This window comes from Abramis brama, assembly GCF_963993115.1.
Source record: "Abramis brama genome assembly, chromosome: 25".
In the NCBI taxonomy this organism is placed as follows: Eukaryota; Metazoa; Chordata; class Actinopteri; order Cypriniformes; family Leuciscidae; genus Abramis; species Abramis brama.
Window position 1 is genome coordinate 15,954,530 of NC_139987.1, and position 20,126 is coordinate 15,974,655.

At 36.0% G+C, this 20,126-nt stretch overlaps 3 protein-coding genes across 30 annotated transcripts in view; 1 reads left to right on the forward strand and 2 right to left on the reverse strand.

Annotated features, from left to right (window-relative positions):
- dlg2 (discs, large homolog 2) overlaps positions 1-7,111 on the forward strand; it is a 218,905-nt gene extending 211,794 nt beyond the window's left edge. For 14 of the 27 annotated variants that reach the window (XM_084103815.1, XM_084103836.1, XM_084103835.1 and 11 more), the window contains 7 exons: positions 146-196; positions 315-416; positions 2,643-2,666; positions 3,013-3,185; positions 3,455-3,564; positions 3,662-3,753; positions 4,463-7,111. In XM_084103815.1, coding sequence (XP_083959941.1) covers positions 146-196; positions 315-416; positions 2,643-2,666; positions 3,013-3,185; positions 3,455-3,564; positions 3,662-3,753; positions 4,463-4,569 — 659 coding nt within the window. In that variant the 3' untranslated portion in view covers positions 4,570-7,111. Of the gene's footprint in view, positions 1-145; positions 197-314; positions 417-2,642; positions 2,667-3,012; positions 3,186-3,454; positions 3,565-3,661; positions 3,754-4,462 lie in introns of those variants that run through there. The other 13 variants (XM_084103826.1, XM_084103839.1, XM_084103838.1 and 10 more) reach the window with 3 other exon arrangements.
- A 64-nt stretch (positions 7,112-7,175) lies between these two features.
- Positions 7,176-13,338, reverse strand: LOC311076026 (uncharacterized protein). 2 transcript variants are annotated; one of them, XR_014604608.1, is made up of 8 exons: positions 13,162-13,338; positions 12,608-12,922; positions 12,255-12,512; positions 11,960-12,103; positions 11,590-11,625; positions 11,457-11,488; positions 9,655-10,115; positions 7,176-7,856 (listed from the first exon to the last, which is right to left on the reverse strand). XR_014604608.1 is itself a non-coding variant. In XM_084103845.1 (7 exons), the coding sequence occupies exons 1-7, from the start codon at positions 13,208-13,210 to the stop codon at positions 9,951-9,953; spliced, it is 999 nt and encodes a 332-aa protein (XP_083959971.1). In that variant the 5' UTR covers positions 13,211-13,338; the 3' UTR covers positions 9,095-9,950. The 2 variants fall into 2 exon arrangements, 1 of the variants encoding a protein (XP_083959971.1); XM_084103845.1 differs by lacking the exon at positions 7,176-7,856 and having other exon boundaries at positions 9,095-10,115.
- A 536-nt stretch (positions 13,339-13,874) lies between these two features.
- On the reverse strand, positions 13,875-18,968 carry ift46 (intraflagellar transport 46 homolog (Chlamydomonas)). The gene is made up of 12 exons (XM_084103844.1): positions 18,860-18,968; positions 18,258-18,351; positions 18,118-18,191; positions 17,886-18,037; positions 17,553-17,627; positions 16,727-16,820; positions 16,510-16,638; positions 16,285-16,403; positions 15,398-15,464; positions 15,255-15,315; positions 15,085-15,170; positions 13,875-14,151 (listed from the first exon to the last, which is right to left on the reverse strand). The coding sequence occupies exons 1-12, from the start codon at positions 18,881-18,883 to the stop codon at positions 14,059-14,061; spliced, it is 1,068 nt and encodes a 355-aa protein (XP_083959970.1). The 5' UTR covers positions 18,884-18,968; the 3' UTR covers positions 13,875-14,058.
- Between the last annotated feature and the right edge of the window lie 1,158 nt (positions 18,969-20,126).

The window sequence follows — 20,126 nt, forward strand, 5'->3', positions numbered from 1 at the left end:
ATCCACTCGAGCTGCACTCTGAGAGGCGAGACCTTGGTGAAGGGCACATCAAATGTGTCTCGATCACTGGCGTTCTACAGAAAGCAAGCTGAGTCCCATCACAACCACCCACCCCACTGAGTATGTTTCTCTGTTCTGTTTCCAGGGAGTCAAGAGGAACTGATCCTCTCGTATGAGCCTGTCATCAGACAAGAGAGTAAGTGCTTCTCCACTGTCTCTCATGCTTGGACTGTATGAAGTTCTGTATAAGTGTAAATATATTACGTGATTGATGTTCAGTTTGTTTGTTTTTTCTGTATTATCTGTTTGAACAGTTAATTACGCCAGACCAGTTATAATTTTGGGGCCCATGAAGGACAGAGTCAACGATGACCTCATCTCCGAGTTCCCCGACAAGTTTGGGTCATGTGTGCCACGTAAGTACCCTACAGAGATCTTGTGGTTCTTGCCCAGGTGGTTAGATTATCAGATAAACTAATCTCCTGGTGGATCTTTCATTAATTATTCATTTTTCATCTTTAGAATGCACAAATTAACCTTCAGTGGTGGCTGACTCAACCACACTCTCAAAAGAGCCCAAATGAGCAATACTGTATTGTGTTATTCTCACTGGTGCCGTTATAAATTTCAACTGGAGTGTTAAAAAAACCTCTGGCCAAGGTAGTTTGTAATTATGTTCAGTAGTCTTGGGGGTTTTTAAGCCTTTGTGCTGATAGTGGTACTGGTGGGATTCATCAAAATGAGATGGTAAGGTAAGTGACCTGACCATAAGAGTCCGTGGTGTTCCCTTCTGCCCCACAGTGCTCATAACTATTGCTGTGCAGTTCCTGAAGCTCATTTCATTGTGCTGTGACTATGAAATCACTTACTTCAAGGTCTGCTGATTAACAAATTTCAACTACCCTTACGAAAAATAAGTTTATTCAAGTATTCTATTAGTATACTTCTTTTAAACTAAAAATAAGAAAGTATACTTTCAGTCTATATGTTATATACTTCTAAAAAATATACTTTATTTACTTCTCAGAAATATACTTAAAATTACACTTAAGTGTACTTATTCTGAGAGAAAAGTCCAAGTATATTTGGCCTGTACTTGAACTCAATCTTTTGATCGAGATATACTTAAAAGTATAATTAAGTATTCAAAGTATACTTGGCATGTAGTTGTGTTAACTCTTTTGATCGAGTAGCCTATTAAATATACTTTTTTTTACATAGTTTTTCATATACAGTCTTATGAAACGTACGTTGTTTGAAAATATTGATTAGAATATTGATATAAAACAGATATGTTTCTAATTCTGCGTATCTGAATTTTTGTGTAGGCTAGTCCACTGGTAGAGTACATAGGAATTTACTTAAATTCTACTTTATTCCCCACCATTGACTGAATTTTCCAGCTATCCGTGTTTTCACTGTTATACGGTAGGGGGCGCTATATGACACATCTTCTAGTACAGAATCTCTGGATCAAAACACAGGAGAAGAAGCTGAAACAAGTGATAGAAGATTGCTCACTTAAATTTAAAATAACGTGATCATCAAATATTAAACAGCGTGTAAATCAAAACTGCTTAATATTACCAAATGAAATGAAACGTAACCCATGAAGAGAAAACGACTGTAAAGCTTTGGGGGTGCTGGACTCGATCTACTCCATCTGTGTTTTCATCATCGTTCTGAATCTGATCAAGGCGTAGTCTTTGACAAAAAATGTGATTTTCTCAACTATTTTGTTTAAAATGTTGCCTGCCTTTATGAAACTTACCGACATTCAAGTGTTGATTAAAAAAGGATGCATGAAGCTAATAAAATGTTTTTAAAATTAAAGTACAGTTAAAGGTATTTTTCAAGTATAAAAAATAATATCTACATTTGAACAAGTGCAAAAATAATATATAAATAGTGAACTATAAGTATAATATTATGTTCACTTAAAGAAAACTTACAAGTATACTTGCAGTATAAACTACTAAACTAGTAGTTTACTGAGAGTACACTTCAGTGTGTACTTTCATAAACTAAAAAATGTACTACTTGTATAGTAAACTAAGTAGTTTACTACTCTTACACTTATAGTACACTTAAACGTATACTTTGGGCCAATTTAGTCCCAAGCAGTATTGAAATAGTACACTTACAATTTTACTACAAGTACACATTGATATTAGTATACTTACTACATAAAGTATACTTAAAAATATACTTGAACATTACTTAAGTATACTTCATAAAATGAACTTGAAGTATACTTCTTTTTCTTAAGGGTTGGTCACTTTATTGTGATGTTTTCTGAAGTTATAATTGGTCTAAGTAAATACAAAACCCAATAAAAGTTGTTCGAGCAAACCTTGAAAGTAACATTTCTTAACCCACACTTTGTAAGATTTCATTTGTTTTATAATGTTTTTGGAAAAGAGCTTTGTTGTCTTATGCTATAGATAATAACCAAAAAATGACAACATTGTGATCTCAGACCCAAAAGGGAATAAAGATCCTATATCATTCTCATAGTTTGCTGATGAGTGCCACAGAGCTCTTTCATGTTTTCCATCTTGAACACTTTATTTATTGTTTGTTTTTCAGTTTTTCAGACTTTTATTTAACCGTTTTTGTTTATGTTCATAATTTTTAAAAAGCGGCTAACAGTTCTGATCAAGAAGGTAAGTGAGATTATTAGTCTGCAGTGAGCAAGATATAAGTAGAAAATGTAACAGCATCAGTCTTTCCTTGTAGTATTCAGTTCATCCAGTCAGTGGGATCCAGGGGTATTTCTGCTTAGCTTACTGCTGCTGTTCTATCTCTTAGTATGTCACCCCAATAGCTAGAGATATAATTTTTTTATTTATGAAAGTAGATTTGCCCTCTGCACTCCGACAGCTTATGGTATTTCTCATGAACGTGTATGTAGATAATAAAGTTGATGATTTCCCATTTTTATGTGTTGTAGAACTGATTACCCAAGTATTATAAAACTAAAGCCTGGATTTTTTTTAAAACCAATCTCAGATACTACCAGATCAAAGCGGGATTATGAAGTGGATGGGAGAGATTATCACTTTGTGAACTCACGAGAGCAGATGGAGAAAGACATCCAAGAGCACAAGTTCATCGAGGCTGGACAGTACAATGACAATCTGTACGGAACCAGCGTCCAGTCAGTCAAATATGTGGCTGAGAGGGTCAGTAGTTGCTATGGTTTTACAACCACAACATTGCCATGAAATCTGCTTACTAATGTGGATTTTACAATTTGGGATGCCTAGCTAGTTTAACATGTTCCAGAGATGTAGAGTGTCTTGTTAGGGGCCATTTCCTTGCTGAACAACTTTTAACTTGACATCTCAAAGGCCAACACTTGTCCTTGTGTCGTTGAATGTGTTCTTTGTGAACTACTCTTGCTCTACTGTTCAGCTTCCCATCATTTAGCAAGTCTTTATTGCTTTTCTAGGGAAAGCACTGCATACTTGACGTGTCTGGGAATGCCATAAAAAGACTACAAGTAGCACAACTCTACCCCATTGCCATCTTTATAAAGCCTAGATCCATGGAGTCCTTAATGTAAGTTTATTAATAGTATTAATTCAGTAAATAATACAAATTCCATTGCGCTCAGACTCAAAGGGATTGATACATTTCTAAACCCTTTGTGTTTCAGGGAGATGAATAAGAGGTTGACGGAGGAACAGGCCAAAAAGACATATGACCGTGCCATGAAATTGGAGCAGGAGTTTGGCGAGTTCTTCACAGGTAACAGTAAAGTTCCTAATCCATCGAGAGGACCTGAGCGGCACCTTCACGCTCAGAGGTTGTCCAATATCACCTCATTTGCATATTCTGATAGTCTGTTGCATATGCATTACCTCAGAGGCCAACCATTGCAGCTTGTTCCATCCATCATATTTGACAGCAGAGCCACGGAGCTGACGCTTTCCCCTGAGTGAAACGCATCAACTTTCTCTTGAAATATGCATTAGCCTGACCCCTGTGAGTGTATGGAGGAATATGAAAAAGAGCTTAGCGACATTATGATTCATTTGAGGACATTTCGAACCCGTGTGACAATGCTGTTGCTTTATTTTTTAGTTCCGTTTATCTGCACCTGCAAGAAAAGAGATTTAAAGAGTGTGTTGTTTTGCCAATAATTCTGCATACTGTTAATAGATTAACTATTTTTCTTATGAGAAAAATGAAATGTTATTTTTAAATGAAAAGCTGCATAGTTCTCACTGCTTTGTTAGAGATTCTGTTGCTGGGTAAAATGGCTATTCTTACCATTCACACAAGAAGAATTCATGAGCGATAAAGTGGCTAATGATCCATTAAGTTCAAAAACGATTATGAAACTGTCATCGAGGTTTCTTACTTCTTGTGGCGCAAAATGATAAAGGCGTTTCTCCGTAAAGTGCATAATAATCTAATAACGTCAGCTCTTTCTCTTTTTCTCTCTCTCTCTCAGCGCTGGTTCAAGGGGAAACACTAGAGGACATTTATAACCAGTGTAAGATGGTGATAGAGGAACAGTCTGGACCTTACATCTGGATTCCTTCAAAAGAAAAACTATAAAAAATCACCTTACCCTGGCAGGGACCTTGGACTGCAAAAAAAACAAAAACATAGGAATAATTTGTAATATAATATAAATTATTATTATGGCAATGTTTATTGTTAACTCTTACAGTGATTTTTTTTCTCTCTTGTTTGTTTGTTTGTTTATTTTATGTTGCATTTTTTCACTTTCAATATGAATGTTCCTGAATGTACACCACAAAGTGTTAGAAGCATCTTTGTTTGCATATTTATTGGTTAGCATTTTAATTTAAGGAAATTTAGCGCTGAGTATTCTTCAAACAATCTTCAGTTCAGAAGGACAAAGAAGTAGGTCAGATCATCACAGATGATTTCCACACACCATCACCACCTCCAAGAAGAAGAAAAAAATCAATGTTGATATCTGCTTTTGTCACTTTTCACCCAATCGGTTGGTTTCACACACCTCCCAGACTCATTTCACAGACTCAGCATCTATGCACTCCTGTGGCTAACAACACACACATTGATTGTGTTCTTTTTTTTGTATTTGTATTTGTATTTTTTTTTTTTTTTTTTTGTACAGACATCCATTTTGTTTGAGTATATTACTTCAAAGATTTAGTTCAAATTGTACATTGATTCGTATGGATCCTTTCGGAAAGGTTTCTTGTGATTAAAAGATGCTTTAGTTAGTGTAAACGGCTGAGGGAATTCAACTAGCTGTAGGAAATATGACACTATATTTTGCTATTTATATTGATAGAGGACACAACAGCACAGAAAATATTTATAAAGATGAAATATAACTTTGTCTAAAGAATCATTTTGGAAAAGAGATTTTACTGGTACTGGTGTATCATATTGTGCCGTTGCTGTTGTGCTGGTGAGAATGAAAGGTAATGAGTGCGTGTTTTCCCTGAACAAAACGCCCCCCTTATCCGTCCAATTCCGGAATCTGCTAATTCTAAACTGACCGAGAGTTCTGAAATCCCTGGAGCTCAGAACTTTAATTGGTTGAGAATTTGAATGGTGTTTCAGCTTTGTTCAGTCTGGATAACAGGAAGGAGCTTGATGTTTGTGAATCATTCATTGAACGGTTGTTCAGTTGCGATCTCCCTCAAGCACCATCTAAAGTGTTTACAGTACCTCGACTACAGTTCAGAGAAATTGAGGGCCAAAGGGACAATGTCTGCAAGCGGTCCTGTCTTAAAAGCTTTTACGTAAATGTAGTATAAAGATCTCTGAATCGGTTTAGTTTGTTCCGTTTTTTTCCATTTTGGCATGCTTTACACTTGTGGACATGACCTTGGCTCATTGTCCACTCATTCACAGTGCGTACTTCGGTCATTCTTGCCCTTTACATGTCTAGTTGAGAGAGATTCCCGTCCTTCTACATTAATAGTAAAGCTCTCGCCATTTTTGGAAACTACAAATGCCAAAAGCCATTAACTCGTTTCAAATGTGGGGGGAATTATTTGTTGCAATATTTATTGGGAGATGTTACAGCACGGTTCTGTGGCAAGAGTCTTTTGACCTACTGGTCACCACTTGCCTTAAAAAAGGGAAGAGGCTTTTCGGGCCAGATAGACATTTTTTACGCTTTCTTGAAGACTGAGCACTTTTGTATATTTGAGAAATTATTCACAGATTGTGTTCAACCAGATAGTGGACACAGAGGGGGATTTTCAGAAGAGAGGGACTGAATATCAGTGAAGCTCTTCAGGGTGTAATATGAAATTTCTTTGAATAACAATAGATAATGTATATGTTATGACAATGTAAACCATGGATGGCATCAGTGACTATCAGAATATAAATTGAACATTTTAAATGCTGTGAAATTATTTTTTTCTCTTCTACACGTGTACATCTTTTTTTTCCCCGTATTCAATGTCATTGTTGTATCAGCTGTAGCATATCATTTACTAAATTTAATTCTAAATGCACACAATGGATCATGAAAGCATCTCACAGGATTTTGGGTACTCTTCACGTCAAATATTTGCTTTTAAATCAATTGGTATGATTATTAGGTAATCAAAAGTGCATCTGAATTACTGATGCAGTGGCTTTAATGAAAATCAAAACCCTGCAGATTGTACGCACTTGAACGAGGCTCTCCGAAGCCTTATGGTGCTCATAGTCTGATTTGGTCCATTAATTCCAAGTGAATGTTCAGCTTAGTCAAACGTGCTGAAATGGGGTTGTTTTTGTCTCAGGGTTGCCAGATAGGGCTTAATCACTGATGTTAAACCTTCAGATCAAAGTGCATCTGTTTATCACACAAATCTCAAATGTTTTGTTCCTGATACCTGCGATGCATTTCGTCTGATTCTTTTGGTTCGCTTTGTGATTTATTTATCCCCAAATGGGCGATGCAAAATATTTTCCACACATTGTTTGTTTTTTCCCCCTGAAACCCAAATGATATGTGCAATTTTGTATATAAATATGTTTGCACTTATTGTAGTTGTATAGGAGATCTTTAATTAACACTGTCCCCAAACCTCTTTGTTTTTTCTATTTATATCACAGGAGATTAAAGTTAAATCATTAAAGACTTACATCCCCCTTCTGTTTGTAGGTATCATTTCCCAGCATTCCATGGGTGCAACAATTTGAGCACATTTAGAAAAAGTGAGACTGTAAAAAAACTTTTATTTTTGTTTTACTCTTCCTTTTGGCTTTACTGAAGGAAAAACAAAGAAAAGGAACCTATCCTGATGCAGTGTGTATTCCTGGTATCCCAATAAAGACATTGCTTTAGGTATACATGATAATGGTGCTCTACTCTAACTGTAAATGAAAGATTTTATACTCTTCAGGTAATTGACAGCTGTCTCTAAAATGCTGTTTTGGTCTCTTTTGTGCACTGTGAGAGTTTGCACCTCTTTACTGACATCTAGATTCGCCTTTTAACATCAATTAATCTGCCGCTGACTCCATGACATGCCGTTTAATTGATATACAGAACCTTTAACAGAGTTTGTCATGCAAGACAAACCACTTGTGCTCTCCCAATAGCTCTCAAAGTCATTTATCTATCTAATCACTATGTATGGCAGTCACTAATGGGTAGGATGGAAACTTACGACCTCTCACAGTGTGTCACTTCAAATACTGTATCCTTGACATTATTGCAAAGGCACTGGAGTTTTCAATTAAGTCCTTTTATGTATTCATCAAGTCTTTATAATGTGTTCATGCTGTACATTATTCAGTGACAAGTGCAAGAAAGGAAACACGTTTCTTCTGTTCTTTTTCAGAATGATCCTTATTGAATGTAATTGAAACGATTATTCCGAAGACGCATTGGCCATCTGGGGCCTGTTTCAGAAAGGAGGTTAAGTGAAAACTCTGAGTATGTTAACCCTGAAATGAGGGAAACTCTGAGTTTTCTGTTTCAGAATGGGAGGTATGTCAAACCTGAGAAAGCAGAGTAAGTCAAGCCTGTTTCAGAAAGAGAGGTAACTTATACTCAGAGTCAGTTACCATGGTAACTTACTCTGTGAACCTAACCTGGTCGAGCAGGTTTTCTTTGGTAAACCCTGAGTTTCTTTCAGTCTCCTCCCCTTTTTTAAAGAGGAAGTGGTGTTTATGTAATATAGTGGTGAACACCTCATTCATTCTTTCAGTACATTTTTATTAATAAAATTAATCTTTTATTAATAAATAAAATATTTCTATTTTTACAGCAGTTTTTTTTTCTAGGTTTTTTTAATAAGATGAAGTCTATATAACTCCTTAACTGGCAACTGAAAACACAGTAGTAGATTACAGTTACATAATGTAGTTCTAAACAAATTCTACAGAATTAAACTGTGGCATTTACTGAAAATCACTGAACTGTGTTCATCAGTGCAACAGAAGTTGATGGACTGTCCTCTTGCTGTTCTTCCACACTCTGGGGGTGCGGGGAGAGATAAGAATACCCGTTTATACTTAGATTTAAACTTGGATTCTCCACATAAAAATGTGAAAAAATTTTAATGTGTAGATTGTTTGATGTGTAGACACATAATGTTAACATTACCTCTGTAAGCCAACAAAAAAAAAACAACCCAAAGTAAAATAAATGGAAATATCAAAAATAGCCTATATAAAAAATAACATAATGTAAACCTCTTACACTTTATGAAGGCCCTTGATCTTCGGGAGTGACTGGCTCTGAAGTCCGTCCAGGAATTCCCTCAGCCAAAAATGCTGCTGCACTGCTAGACACTGGATGCTTTAGTTATTTCATATGTCACATGTTTGTAAAGTCAGGTAGCCTACACCCATGATATATTCAAGCCTTACTTGATTGAATTATGTTTTTATATTTCATTTTCAGCTGCTGCCATGTTCTTTTAATGCCTGCAGGATTGCACCTACATGAAAATTTAAATTAGGTTGAATAACATACTGTTCTTCCAGTTTCACCTCTGATATTATAACAGTTGGGCAAGTTACTTGTATTACTAACTATAAATGACATCTTCAACAGTGTAATTAGATTGATGTCTACTTATTAGTAATTACTAAATCCCATGTCAACCTCAACCACTTGAACAATAGAGACAAGAAACTGCACTTTTAATGCTTTCAAATAAACAATATACAATTGCATGAATTATTCTTGAATTGACCAAAGCGTGTAGAGGGAGAAGGTTACATTAAAAATATACCTTTTAAAAATGTATGTTAAATATACAGAATTGTTCTAATGCAATTACATCAGATTTTACTTTAAATTACAGAAGAATTAAGAGTAATCCCTTTAATTAAATAACAGTATTAATGTACTACTACTAATTACTAATACTGTAAAATTACAGTAATAATGTTCGTACTCTCCATGTGCTTGCAGAAGCACATTCTGCTGGTGAGAAATATGCAGACCTCTTTTTGTCTGGCGCTGTTGCCATGGTGACTCATAACATCTGCGCTCCATTGATAATGGCTTTTTATAGTTGTGGTGCACACGCTTAACTCAGAGTCGGTCAACTCAGAGTTGATTGAACTAACTAATTTCAGCTGTTCTGTAACCGAAAACTCAGAGTTTCCCATCTCAGGGTAAGTCAACTCAGAGTTCAAGTTTTAACTCAGAGTTGGTTGAACCTCCTTTCTGAAACAGGCCCCTGGAGAAATTCTTGCTCTTTGTGTGTTTTTACGGATCAGAAACAATTATGGTTGTACATGGTCGAACTGCTGTTTTCAGCTGTTTTTGCTGCCATCTGGTGGTTGATTTCGATTTAAACATGTATTTTTTCCCCTGCTCGTCTGACTCTCATACTTAAATTTGCGCTGCACCAGATTCATGAATATGAAAGTGTATTAGTATTCACTGTTTAAACTCCAACATGTTTTGTAGTTTCTTATATTAGTTGTGTCATTCATCTCCTGCCTCAGGACACGCTGTGGTCTGTTCACCATCACTGAACAACTGTTTCTGCACTGCATGATGTGGGTCCAACCTCAGAGTAACCGAAGTCCTCAGAGTGTTGCGCTGTAGCAGAGGCCTGGTTGGGCTCTTTCGGCTTAATGAAGTCTGTGTAGACGTACGGCAAAGGAGTCACTTCTTTAGTGTAAGTTACTTCCTGTGAGACAAGAGTGGCCAGAGTAAACCAATAGAATAGTATAGTAAACAGGTATTATTAAAAACATTATCATAAAATAATAAGAGGTGCTGTTAAAAAAACAATAATAAACATATAAAAGGCCTACATTTATAATTTATAGCATTCCTCTTGAGGAGTTTTTCATGAACTAAAGACCCCATAAAATGACATGATTGCGTCAGTGGCCACGCAACTTCCGGTGCAGCGGGAAAATTAAAGGAACTGTATGTAAGATTGTGGCCAAAACTGGTACTGCAATCACTTTCAAATTACTGTAGAGCGGTGTATCCCCTCCCCCCTCCCCCTAACTCGAGGTTGCCAGATAGGCTGCAGGATCCAGCAGGAACGTAGGCTGCTACGTAGCTGTGGTAACTAGAGCAGAGCTGGCAACCCGGATGCTGAAACACTACTAACTTCGTGATTGGTAGATAGGTGGAGGGTGGAGCATCAGGCCAAAACACAACATGACAACATCAACATCAGTTGAGGGCTGCAACTATCACTTTTAAATGACAATATCCTGGCCGGACTACTGTTGTCAGTGATATAAGTATTTGAAATGAACATGATTTCTTAATGTCTAGTGACATATCAGGGCCATTTTATGATTAATTGAAATACATTTCTTACATACAGCTCCTTTAAGCAAGAAAGTAAATGTTGAAGTGTCGCACAACAAGACAAAATTTGATAAGATCCGCCTTCACGTATTATAGTAAAGGTGGATTGTATAAAATATAACATACTATGTGGTAAACAGCTATCAGAAATATGACAGTTTGCTACTACCAGTTTGCTATTGGGTTGGGAAACTTGTCTTTGCATTAGCCATGCATGGAGTTTGTTTACTTTTTGTAATATATTTGTCCCATTTTTACTAGATAATAAAAATAAATAAAAAAATGGACGTGTACGTGGGTGCAAGATTAGACTGTAAAATTGTAAACGTGTATAGCTGCTAAAAGCTTAATTTGTTAACCTGCATTAACATATGGCCTTAATGCTAAGCGCGGAGTGATCGTTACACCTCCTCAGGTGGGTGTGTGCATTATTTTTCTACTACTTTAGCTGCCCGTTTCCCTGAAAATAATTGCACGCCTTAGAACATTGTCAACCAATCAGAATCAAGCATTCAACAGCCCCATACTATAATTTGGAATAAAAGCCTCTTAAAAAAAAAAAATATATATATATATATATATATATATATATATATATATTCAAAGGGATAAGGAAAATATCAATCATTTTATTGTCCATGTACATATCTACTGAAATTATGATTATGTCTGTTTAATAATTTTGTTGATTACCCATTACCTGGTAAATTCCAAGGACATTATCTGCATCCCCTGTAAAGTATATTTCATAGATATTATAACACAATGCAATTGGTTGTATAATAATATACTATATATACACACACATACACTCCTTGATATATTTTCAATACCTTCATCTGTAGTTCTGCCATTTTCAACTCTTTGCCCTAAAAAATATAATTACAGTAAAATATTCTGTTCACAATAGAATAATTTAAAAACAGTAGTTGCTGTAATTGTATTTCAGGTTTTATGTGGCTTGCAAAGTAGGGGAGTTTTTTAAAGCAGAAAATGTGTCTGTGATTCATTCTCCTTTTCTTCCTCTCTGATGTTTTTGAGAACATTTGCTGAGATTACGTGGTATAGCCTACATTAATGATCTGAGTCACAAAGTAAACCTAAATCATAAATGCTGTGAGTTTCATAAACATGCAGTTATTATTTTGCTGAAGCAAAATGTATGAACATTGTTCATGTAGGCTACTTGGGTGAAAGTCTTACTGTGAGTGTGATGGTATTTGTAAAGGCCGTAGAACATGAACAATCCAAAAACACCCATGAGTGTAAATCCACTTGAAAGCAGAATCTGACCCGTCTGAGATTTACCATTATAACCATTTGCTTGGTTAACAGTTGAGTTCTTATCTTAAAAGAAAAACAGAAAATTACATGATTATGCAATGCTGCTTTCTTTACACAAATGTGCTGGTTTAATTTCTGGTCCTGAATATAATATTACAATCTGACATAAGGAGAGGATTTAAATAAGGTGCACAATGGATGATCAACTGCTCACCGGTAATATTTATGTGCTGTTCTGATTCTCCATATGCATTTGAAACAATACAGCTGTACGTCCCGTAATCTGAGCTTGTTATGTTGCTGATGTGTAGAGTTTGGTTTCTGTCACTGAATGAGTGTCTGTGTTTCTCTAGAATGGGAACTCTTTCTCTCTTCCACATCAGCTGCAGAAATGACCCGCTCACTTCACATCTGAGAGTCAGAGATGTGTTGGAGGGCTGTGAGACCACAATTTTTGTTGCATTTGGTGGGTCTTGAAATAAAATGTGTTAATGAGCAAACACAGATAAAAAAAAAAAAAGATGAATAACATATGAATAATTAAGATTCTGAAATGTCTTGACTTACATTGAATAATTAATGTAAAGTTTTGGGATTTTGTAGGTTTGTTTCTTCTAACTATAGTTTCCATGAAGACTCCTTCATCCTGTGCGGTCACGTTCTCCAGAATGAGGGTGTTGTTGTTAAAATAAAAACGAGCCTTTCCACAGCAGTCACTGTAGCATCTGGAACCTGTACCATTGTTTACATATATAATACATAATTGTTTTCTATTTAGTTTGGTCCATGCCACTGACTTAACAGTTTCATTCTGATGAAGTGACATTCCAGTGAGTTCGACGCGACTATATAAGCCCGTCTTCACTTCAAGAATTTCTTCTGCTGTTAAATCAATATGAATAGTCATTACAATCCATAAACAGATTTAAACATTTGACTGAAAGACATTGTGAAAGAAGCGCATTCAACAATTTATCCAAAGTTACCCAGAAAAAAAACAGGTCTTTAATGTATACTCTCATGTCATGTATACTACTTTACATGGAGAATTTTCACATTAATAATATACACTGGTGCGCTAATAGCACACAAAAAAATAAAAAATAATCAGACACACTTACCAAATACAGCAAACAGAAACAGCCAGACATAAATGTAACATCCAGGCATTGTAAGTCAGCAGTTATAATGTTTGAAGGTAAATGAGCATTTATAACCACTAATCTGTATGTATGTTATATGATGCGCTTCAATGCACTCGAAACTGTCACCTCTGACTAAAAAATAGCCAGAGTAAACCACAACAGGAAAACAAGAGTGGCTAGAACAAGGAAGAAGGCAGGGCTGCTCCTATTCAGATTATCTAGTATGTACGTTTCATGTACATTTCACGCAGTATATCGGATCAATAACTCATAAAGGACAACTTGCTCTGATTCAGTTTATCATTCAAATGTAAAAAATATATGGTTAAGATGTCATCCTGCTTTGTTAAATCTCCAGATAACTTTGAGTGTTTAGTGTTGATTTGGTTTAATTCAGTATTATTTTTATGGGATATTTACAGTAAATAACTGTACTTTCTGTTATTTAACAGTATATGCCCTGAAGAAACAATACTGTGTTTGGATCAGCTGTTAGTGTGTAAAGTGATTGAAAATATCTATTAATGAGGAAGTGAGCTCAAGAAGGAAACCCGTCATCCTCTGGTCAGCTCACAGGTGTTACCCTTCAACAAGAAAAGGCCAATTCATTGTAAACTGTAACATAATTTGGCAATGGTGTAGAAAAGGAGTAGATTTGATTATTTTGAAGACACATTTCCAGTCTACAGTTTGAAGAAATATGTTTTATTAAAATGCAATTGTAGTGATTATAGCATCACAACCCTGTTGTGAGAACAATCATATGAAGAATTCATAGTGTAACGTAATGAAATAGAACATAACAGAACCCAGTTGGTGACATGACGGCTTAGAACAAAACAGGATGTAATAAAATAGGCCATGATGGAGACTTCAGTCCAAAGTGAGTCTTTCTAATTCAGCAGTCGCTGTACGTGAAGCAGGCGGTGTGTCAGATTTCTGGCCCTCCGCTACAGATTTAAAGTGCTGATCACAGGGGGGGGGGGGAAATTAGGTTATCAAAAGTACAACCTCCCAAAAAAAAAATGCAGCAACCATTAAAAAACACACACACACACACACACAAATTAAACATTCAAAATCTTGTGTTTTTACAAAAATACTGCATAATGCAAAAAAAACCTAATCAATATTTGCAGACTGTGATAGGTATGTTTAACATTTTATTTAAAGGGATAGTTCACCCAAAAATGAAAACCCTCATGTCGTTCATCTTCGGAACACAAATGAAGATATTTTTGATGAAATCTGAGAGCTTTCTGTCCCTCCATACACAGCTATGCAACAACCACTTTGACGCTTCAAAAGGTTCATAAAAAGATTGTAAAACTAATCCATATTAATCGAGAACCATATTTTACCATATTAACCAGAAGAAACAAGAAATGAACCAGATTTAATTTAGGCTTTTATTGACAAACATTGATCAGCGAACATAAACAGAAGCTCAACTGAACCTACTTGACGCACGAGAACAAACCTCATTGGTTCTTGCTGAAGCTCAAACGTACTGCGTAACATGAACCTCATTGGTTCTCGAACTTCAAGCGAACATGCTTGAGTTTCCATTTATCACAACTGATGTGCGAGTTGATGAATGTTTATATGTGAATAAAAGCCTAAATTAAATATGTTCATCATATAAAGCGATCATGTCTCTTCAGAAAATTTGGACTAAACCGCTCAATTCATATGGGTTAGTTTTACGATCTCTTTATGAACTTTTTGAAGCAGTCAGTCAGTTGCGAATCTGTCAATGGAGGGACAGAAAGCTTTCAGAATTCATCAAAAAGATCTTCATCTGTGTTACGAAGATGAGCGAAAGCCTTATGGGTTTGGAACGACATGAGGGTGAATAATTAACTAACCCTATAATATTGTAGAGTATATAAAACTAACCTGTGAGTTTTTGAATTCAGAGTAGAGTGTGAACAGGACGTGAAGTGAGTGAATTCGGTTCTTGTACACAGGGATGTCCAGGATTCCTGAGGGTTCACGAACAGTTGTTATAATAACCAACAAAAGCATCAAAGATGAGAATACAAGAAACATGCAATGGACCAACTTACCACAAATAATGTCAACATAATCTGCTAAATCACAGTCAATGTCTGCTGTGGGGAGATTCACCTGGTGAACAGACCAGAAAGTGAAGATGAACACGGTTTGATGAAGGATCATATAGCAGAACATATTTTGTTCAAAAGCTAACCTTCCCCAAAAGCTCCTCGAATTCAGCTGGCCACTCTTGCATCAGGCTGTCGATGTCTGGCATGGGTCTGAAGGAATATACAAGACTGGTGTCAAGGACATTTTTAATTAATCAGAACTTTGATTAATCAGAACTTTGCTTTTACCTAGTAACAGAGAATTATACATATGTGACCCTGGATCACAAAACCAGTCACATGTCGCATGGGTATATTTGTGGCAATAGCCAACAATACATTGTATGGCTCAAAATTATCCATTTTTCTTTTATGCCAAAAATCATTAGGATATTAAGTAAAGATCATGTTCCATGAAGATATTTTGTAAATTTTCTACCGTAAATATATAAAACATGTATTTTTATGAGTGAATGCAGCACAATCGCCAACATAAATGGCCAACTTTAAAGGCAATTTTCTCAATGTTTCAATTTTTATGCACTCTCAGATTCCAGATTTACAAATAGTTGTATGTCGGCCAAAAAATTGACCCTTGTGACTGGTTTTGTGGTCCAGGGTCACATATGAAGAACCAATCATATTGTTGAAAAAGTATTTAATGAAAGATCACATTTCTCATGCTCCTATTCTATAAACTTTTTTGGGGGGTGGATTCTCTGAAATTGGTCCGAGATCCTCCCGGCCATGATTAAAGCATATTCAAATGCAGCTTACTTCCATTCTCAAGTGATTGTGTTTAGTGGAGCACTACAGATCTTATTTTCATTTCCAAGTGATGGTGTTTATAAGGGGCGAGACGTTGTCCGACTCGAAGCAGGTTTCGTTTAGCTTAAGTCGGGCGCATAGGGGGATTTCCACCACACTGCTTGCAAAATAACAGATGTTCTGCTCTCTAGATGTTCGTGGGTTGATTCATGTCAGTTCTTGCCTCGTGTAGTGTACGGTAGCTGGGGGTTTGGACCGATGCAGCTCAGTAATGCTCTCGATCCAGTTGTCTATGGCTTTGGGGTTCTTCTCTGGGTTTTCGATGCTCTTAACTTTCACTTCCTGTGAAAGACATGTGCATCACATTCTCATTTCACTTGCCAGGCCACAATCATCAAAGCTCTTAATTAGTCTTCTAGTGTGTGTGTGTGTGTGTGTGTGGACTCACAGCGACATTGTGTTGTTTGCTGTTCTCTGACAGCCACAAGGAAAGCACTGTTGGGTCTGACTGTTTAACGCATGGCTCATCTAGAACGAGGAGACCCAGATTGTCAGATTTCCCATCCGCCCGGGGTACCTGCAGAACGCAAATAGTAAAAAAAAACATATAAAGAAATTGTCAGTTGAAACTTTCAGACCAGAACCACACCTGAATGTTCACTCACTTTAAGGAAAGCATCAATGTCCCCCACAGCTGGGATGAAATCAGGGATAAAGGGCTTCAGTTTGTGGTCAAGCTCTATCGTCTGAGGAGTGTATCTGAAGGAAACAGTCATTTAATTCATACCAGTAAGAATCCATGAGATATCGACAACTCAAATAAGTGTGCTTCTTCAAGCACTGTTTATGTTTTTTTCTTTTTGTTATATGAAGGTCACATTATTATTGTGGATTATTTGAATATTACTTTATATGTATATATAATTAATTTTATTTTATAATATTCTTTTGAAGTTAACTACATATAATTCACTGTGCATCAAGCTGTAATTTTATCAAATTAAAAAGTGTGAAAATATAATTTGAATTTGCCCAGGCAAAACAAAAGAAGATTGACATTTCTTTAATTTCTTATGGAGGTCACATTTAAACATTATTATTATTGGATTATTTAAAATTCTTAATTATATAAAAATGTAAAGTTGTAATTATATGTATATATAATATAATTGAATTTATACTATAGTTAATTATAATTTATATACATATTCACTGTGAATCATTTCCAATCAAGCTATAATTTTATCAAATTAAAACGTGTGAAAATATTATTTTATTGTGTTTAAAAAGCCCAGGTAAAGAAAAAGAGTTTTAAATTAGAGTTTCTTTTTCTTTTTAATGTCCACAGGGCCAAAAGTGATAGTTAAAGAAACATTAATTTGCAGTGTAAGAGGGTTAAGTAAGGGTCAGTTTCTCTTTGACAATGTCTTCCTCTTTTGTATGTCCGTGTGTTTCGTGTGTGGGCGGAAAGCAAGTGGTGTGAATGCTCACCGAGTGATGTACTGAAACAGCTCTTTGATCTCGGCTGTGACAGGAAGATGTTCGTAATCGGCAGGGTCATATGCACTGTGAGGAGTCACACACACCATTATTTTAAAATAAAATAGCTTGTTGTTTTGAGTAAATACTGTAACTATAATGCTTTTAGTACTTTTGTTAAACACTGAAATTTTACATTTGCATCTTCTTACGCACAACTAGCCCACTTCCTTTCTGTATATCTGATTTTGGCCTATCTGTTTATTTTCCCTTGATATATTTTCTCATTAGCAAAAAGTAAATTAAACCTTAATGTCTTGACAGTGTGCAAGTTTACGGCCCTACCCTTCTGGAGCAGATCCAGGCTCCCCTTCCTCCTCATCAGACTCTGTGTCATCAGAATCATCATCGTCATCATCATCTTCTTCCTCCTCCTCCTCATCCTCTTCATCATTCTCGTTAGTACTGTGAGCATCAGGTGGCGGCTCTTTTTTTCTCTGTGGTCAGATGAAAGGTCAGGTCAATAAAACCTCACTTTAAGCACTGATGAAAATGAGCCAGTTAACTTTAATCTTACTTTAGTGTCCTCTAGTTTATCACCAACATAACTGGCCATGGCGCTGAGCTTCTGCCTGCCTGTCCTCCTGGAAACTGTCATGAGGAAAAACAGTTAGTGAATGGGAAGGTAAAATGAATAAAGTGGTTAAGATTTCTCACCTCTCTGTCGTGGGGATGGTGTGTGAACGCTGGCGGCCTCGTCTGCGTTCACCTCAAAACTCTCGTCGTATGGCTGGTTGGTTGTGAGTTGAATCTGATTGAAGAGTTATTTGAACTTTAGTTTTTACTAAAACTGGGTCTCTCGTATAGAGCTGCCTACCCAGGCTTCATTTTGAGAAGTCATAATGATACCAAAAAAGCTGCTGACACTTCTATGATGCACTAAAAAACACTGTCTAGGTAACGTTAGACAGCATAACGTTAACGTTACCTCGTTTAGAGATAAAGTTAGAGCCTATGCAGTAGGCTAGACTTTTCCAGCGGGTTTAGCTGTTTCGCTTATGATGGGACTTATGATATAGGAAGCAACTATTTCTTAATTTCATGAGATGTGGTAAAATATTTAGACAAAATGTGACAACGTTCTGGAATAACAATGTTTTACTGCAGCTCAGTGTTTAACTCTCGCGCTACATTGATTCAGTGGCCACGTCTCATTATTGAGGCAGAAAATAAATCGCAATAGCATGTTGTATAAATTCTTACATATGTACTATGGTATCAACTGATAAATTAATGAGATTTGCGCTATAATAACAAACCTTTTGTCGCTCAGACCTCTCCATTAAAACACCGTGTATTGTTGCCAAGGAAACTTGTTCTCGCGAGATGTTCAGCGGAAGTGCGTGAAAACATCAGTTTGTCAGACGCACTGATCTATTTATATCAGGTTTTAGACGCATTTTATTTTAATTCTATGCTAGAAGAAGAGTCGCATTATTAACAACTTTAGCTGCCAGAATAATAACATACATTTCAGTGTTTTTTAAAACATTACATGTTTTCAGCGCGTTTTGTCTTTAGTTTGTTCCAAAAGATCCATTTATAGTAACTTATAAAATATAGGAAATTTTGTTTGCGACGAGCCCACTTCTTTTTGTGTATTGCATTTCCCTAATAAAATAAATCATTGCATTATCCCACTCTGAAAGAAAAAAAAACATCAACTAGACAATTTTCTGTTAATATTGGTTTCTAAATCCTTGATAAATGCAATGATAAAATAAATGCACAATTGTTTCTTTTTCCACTAAACAATATTCACAGATAGTGCAGTCTAATTAATAACCGATGCAGACATAATGGTGGTAAAAAAAAACAGGAAGCAATGTCTGTAAAAGTGCACAAACTAGCCCTAAAAGATTACTAAACCTGAAAAGCTCGCGCGTGTTTCTTCTGAATAAGAGACACTTTGTGCCACCATTATGTTTCAAACATTCTGCTGAGATGTGGCGGGAAAAAGAAAAAACTAAAAATCATACTGTGGTAGCTAGGAGGACATAACATTTACCACTTCAATGCGCTTCAATGACATATTCTCTTCATGCTTGTTTTTTTTTTTTCTGAGCTTCAGAAAACGATCATTGGTTTCATAAACATACTAAAAAAATATGTCAACCATCAACAATGCTGATGATAGGGGAACTCTTCACTAGCTAAGGTACAGCGTTTAGAAAGTTTAGCCTGTTTCGACAAATCAAGCCATGGTGCTTTTGCAGGTGATACAGGTTGAAGTAGCAAAAATGTGATTTGGTTTTGAAAAAAAATAATAATATTTTTTTGGAATAAATTATATAGTTCAATAAATTCATACAGCAGTTGTTTGTGCCATGGATCAGCTCTTGTGAACAGGATGTGGTTCTTAACTACTTGTCTTGCTGTTTAACGTGGCATATTACTTCTAACCCCCCAAACTGTTTTTGCAAACTAGAAACTATTCCATGCAGGTATATATGAATGGAAATTTGCTTAGTTTTTTTATGTGCATCTTTTACAAATATTGTAAAGATGTGTAAATACAACAAAATC

Excerpts from the sequence above, each read along its gene's own strand:
- LOC311076026 (XM_084103845.1), bottom strand. The coding sequence starts at position 13,210 with ATGCCTGGATGTTACATTTATGTCTGGCTGTTTCTGTTTGCTGTATTT. Across the intron at positions 11,626-11,959 it reads CAAATACCATCACACTCACA|GGCAAAGAGTTGAAAATGGC; the intron begins GTAAGACTTTCA and ends TATATTTTTTAG. Across the intron at positions 11,489-11,589 it reads TGGCAGAACTACAGATGAAG|GGGATGCAGATAATGTCCTT; the intron begins GTATTGAAAATA and ends TATACTTTACAG.
- ift46 (XM_084103844.1), bottom strand. The coding sequence starts at position 18,883 with ATGGAGAGGTCTGAGCGACAAAAG. Across the intron at positions 18,192-18,257 it reads ACCATCCCCACGACAGAGAG|TTTCCAGGAGGACAGGCAGG; the intron begins GTGAGAAATCTT and ends TCCTCATGACAG. Across the intron at positions 17,628-17,885 it reads CCTGGATCTGCTCCAGAAGG|TGCATATGACCCTGCCGATT; the intron begins GTAGGGCCGTAA and ends GACTCCTCACAG.